Source organism: Austrofundulus limnaeus, unplaced genomic scaffold (genome assembly GCF_001266775.1).
Source record: "Austrofundulus limnaeus strain Quisiro unplaced genomic scaffold, Austrofundulus_limnaeus-1.0 Scaffold883, whole genome shotgun sequence".
In the NCBI taxonomy this organism is placed as follows: domain Eukaryota; kingdom Metazoa; phylum Chordata; class Actinopteri; order Cyprinodontiformes; family Rivulidae; genus Austrofundulus; species Austrofundulus limnaeus.
Window position 1 is genome coordinate 123,785 of NW_013953285.1, and position 2,647 is coordinate 126,431.

General features: G+C 39.8%; 1 protein-coding gene across 1 annotated transcript in view; it reads right to left on the minus strand.

Moving 5' to 3' along the window:
* itga11b (integrin, alpha 11b) overlaps positions 1-2,647 on the minus strand; it is a 46,848-nt gene that overhangs the window by 23,157 nt on the left and 21,044 nt on the right. Inside the window, exons 11-13 of the mRNA XM_014029321.1 lie at positions 1,925-2,073; positions 956-1,099; positions 677-880 (exon numbers count right to left, since the gene is read on the minus strand). Coding sequence (XP_013884775.1) covers positions 677-880; positions 956-1,099; positions 1,925-2,073 — 497 coding nt within the window. The remainder of the gene's footprint in view (positions 1-676; positions 881-955; positions 1,100-1,924; positions 2,074-2,647) is intronic.

Genomic DNA, 2,647 nt, shown 5'->3' on the forward strand with positions numbered 1-2,647 from the left:
CCAAAAAATTACTTTGGTAAAAGTTAAAGTCTATTGATTTAAAATGAGCAGTTAGATTTTCCCTAAAGACTATATATATATATATATATATATATGTCGCCACATGCATCCTCGTATTAGGCTACATATGTCTGCTATGTCTTGCAGGAGTGTGACATGATTTGTTTGTGTGCAAACTAATACAGTATCAAATTTGTATACTTCTCATTCAACCACAATTAAATTCACTCTATCTAGGAGGCACATTATGGATATTATTTATTTTTTTACAAGCTGGAATGAAAACAAGCAAACATGAAATAAAAGTAATGACTTTCTACTTCTTGCCTATTTCGTGAAATGTAGTGAGTAGAAAGTACACATAACTGTGTGAAAATGTGAGAAGTAGAAGTAAAAATTAGGCTGAAAAATAATTACTCAAGCAAAGTACAGATACCCAAAAATTCTACGTAAGTACAGTAACAAAGTATTTGTACTTAGTTACTTTATTACTCTGAATATTAGTGATAGTACCCAGGTGAAAGAATGTGGTTCTGGTAAAAAAATAATAATAATTTGGGGGTTAAAAGACATATCCTGATCAAAAATGACACCAACATTCTTTACATTAGAACTGGAAGCCAGATTAATGCCATCCAGAGGAAGTGAAAGGCTGCAAAGAGATCTGATCAGTTACCTGTTTGTACTGTGGTTGAATCTTTTTATCCCTGCTATGAAAGATGTAGACTGCCCCCTGGTGGTCATCCTCCAGTGGAGCCCCCACCACTAGCTCCTGAAGTCCATCTCCATTCATGTCAGCTATCTGGGTCATCGCAGAACCCAGACGAGAGTTCTGGGATTGGTCTGACACCTCGAGCAGCCCTTGTAAAGTGAACGAGGTCTGAGGAGAGCGTTTAGTTGGTCAGCGGAGCGAACATCAGACTGAGTGAAGGAACCGGATCAGACCTGTTCGTACCTCTGATGTCAGGGCGTAGATATAAACCCGTCCTTTCTCCCATCCTTGGCTGTAGAACATGGGTGCTGCCACCAACAGATAGTCTGTGCGTCCATCGCTGTCCAAGTCCATCGATAACAATTCACTGCCAAAATATGACCCAATCTGACAAAAAAGAAACAAACAAACACAAACAAACAAACCAATTTAAAATGTAACAATGACACATACTGTATAGGTACATGTCTGAGCCATGAAGCAGTTCCAGGGGTCTGAGTTCATGTCCTCACAGAAAACTTTAAAAAAATCTACTCAAAACTATGCATTGTCCAACCATCTGAAGAGAAATTTACTACAAGTTAAAAGTAACAAAGGTGAAAGTATCAAAAGGCGGGCGAAAAACTGAAAGTAACTGAATAGCAGCCAATCAAACACAAAAATGGACTGCGTATGCAGCAGATTTGAAAGAAAACACGCTGGGAAACTGAAAGTTACTGCAACATTTCCTGCTTTATAAACTGTCATTTAAGTCTTCATTACTACTTAGAAGGTAGTCTTTGTTTAGCTGTCATCCCTTGGTAGAAGGCGACCTATAATGATCAAAGGTTTTCTATTGCTGGTATTCTAATGTGGGCGCAACTCCTACATCGGTCTTCATAAGTCTTCATTAAATGCCAGCACTTAATCGTTAGATTTATCACCAACAGTTTTTATTCAAGTGTGTGTATATACATGTTTTTGCTACCTGGTGGGGATACTTTTTGACCATTTTCCCAGTACACACACCCTAGGGAGGACCCACTTTTCCTTATGAGGACAAAAACCTGTCCTTCATTGGGGGAAATACTATTGGTGGGTCAGGGGTTTGGTTTAGGACTAAGGTATGAATTGAGTTTAGGTTATGTTTAGGGTAAGGCTTTAGAAACGACTGGAAAACAAATGGAAGTCAATGTAAAATCAAAGACATGTGTGTGTCAACGTGTCAGAGACCTGTTCTCCCAGCAGAGCCTGCAGGATGGTGAGGTTTCCGTTGTCCTTCATGGTGAAGATGATGACTTTTCCTGTGTGGTTGAACCTGGGAGCTCCGGCCACGTAGAGCTGGGAGCCACTTGATGAATTAACTGAACCCAGAGCGTAACCTAAAACAACAGAACACACTTTACTGCACATTCTTTCTTTCAGTGTCGACCACTTCAATGCTCCTCTCTTCCCCGGGAAGATGGCTGCCTATCATGAGCCTGGTTCTGCTGGAAGTTTCTTCCTGTTTAAGTGAGTTTTTTTCTTTCCACTGTCACCTCTGTGCCACTCAGGATGGGAGACCGTGATGAAGTGAAGACTTAACACAAGCTGCTGGCTTCCTTCCTCACTACACTTACTAACTGGTGTTTTATAATGTTTTAATATTTGTTTGTTTGTTTGTTTGTTTGTGTTTGTTTTTTTGTTTGTTTGTTTTACAAAGACCTGAAACAACAATTGTTGTGATTTTATGTTATATAAAAAAACTAGTTTATCAGTCAGGGTTTTCATCATTAGCTGGTCTGGGCTTCAGGGTTCAACCAAGCAGCTATCATCCAACCAAACATCCATCCATCCATCCATCCATCCATCCATCCATCCATCCATCTATCCATCCATCTATCCATCCATCCATCCATCCATCCATCCATCCATCCATCTATCCATCCATCCATCTCTATCATCCATCCATCCATC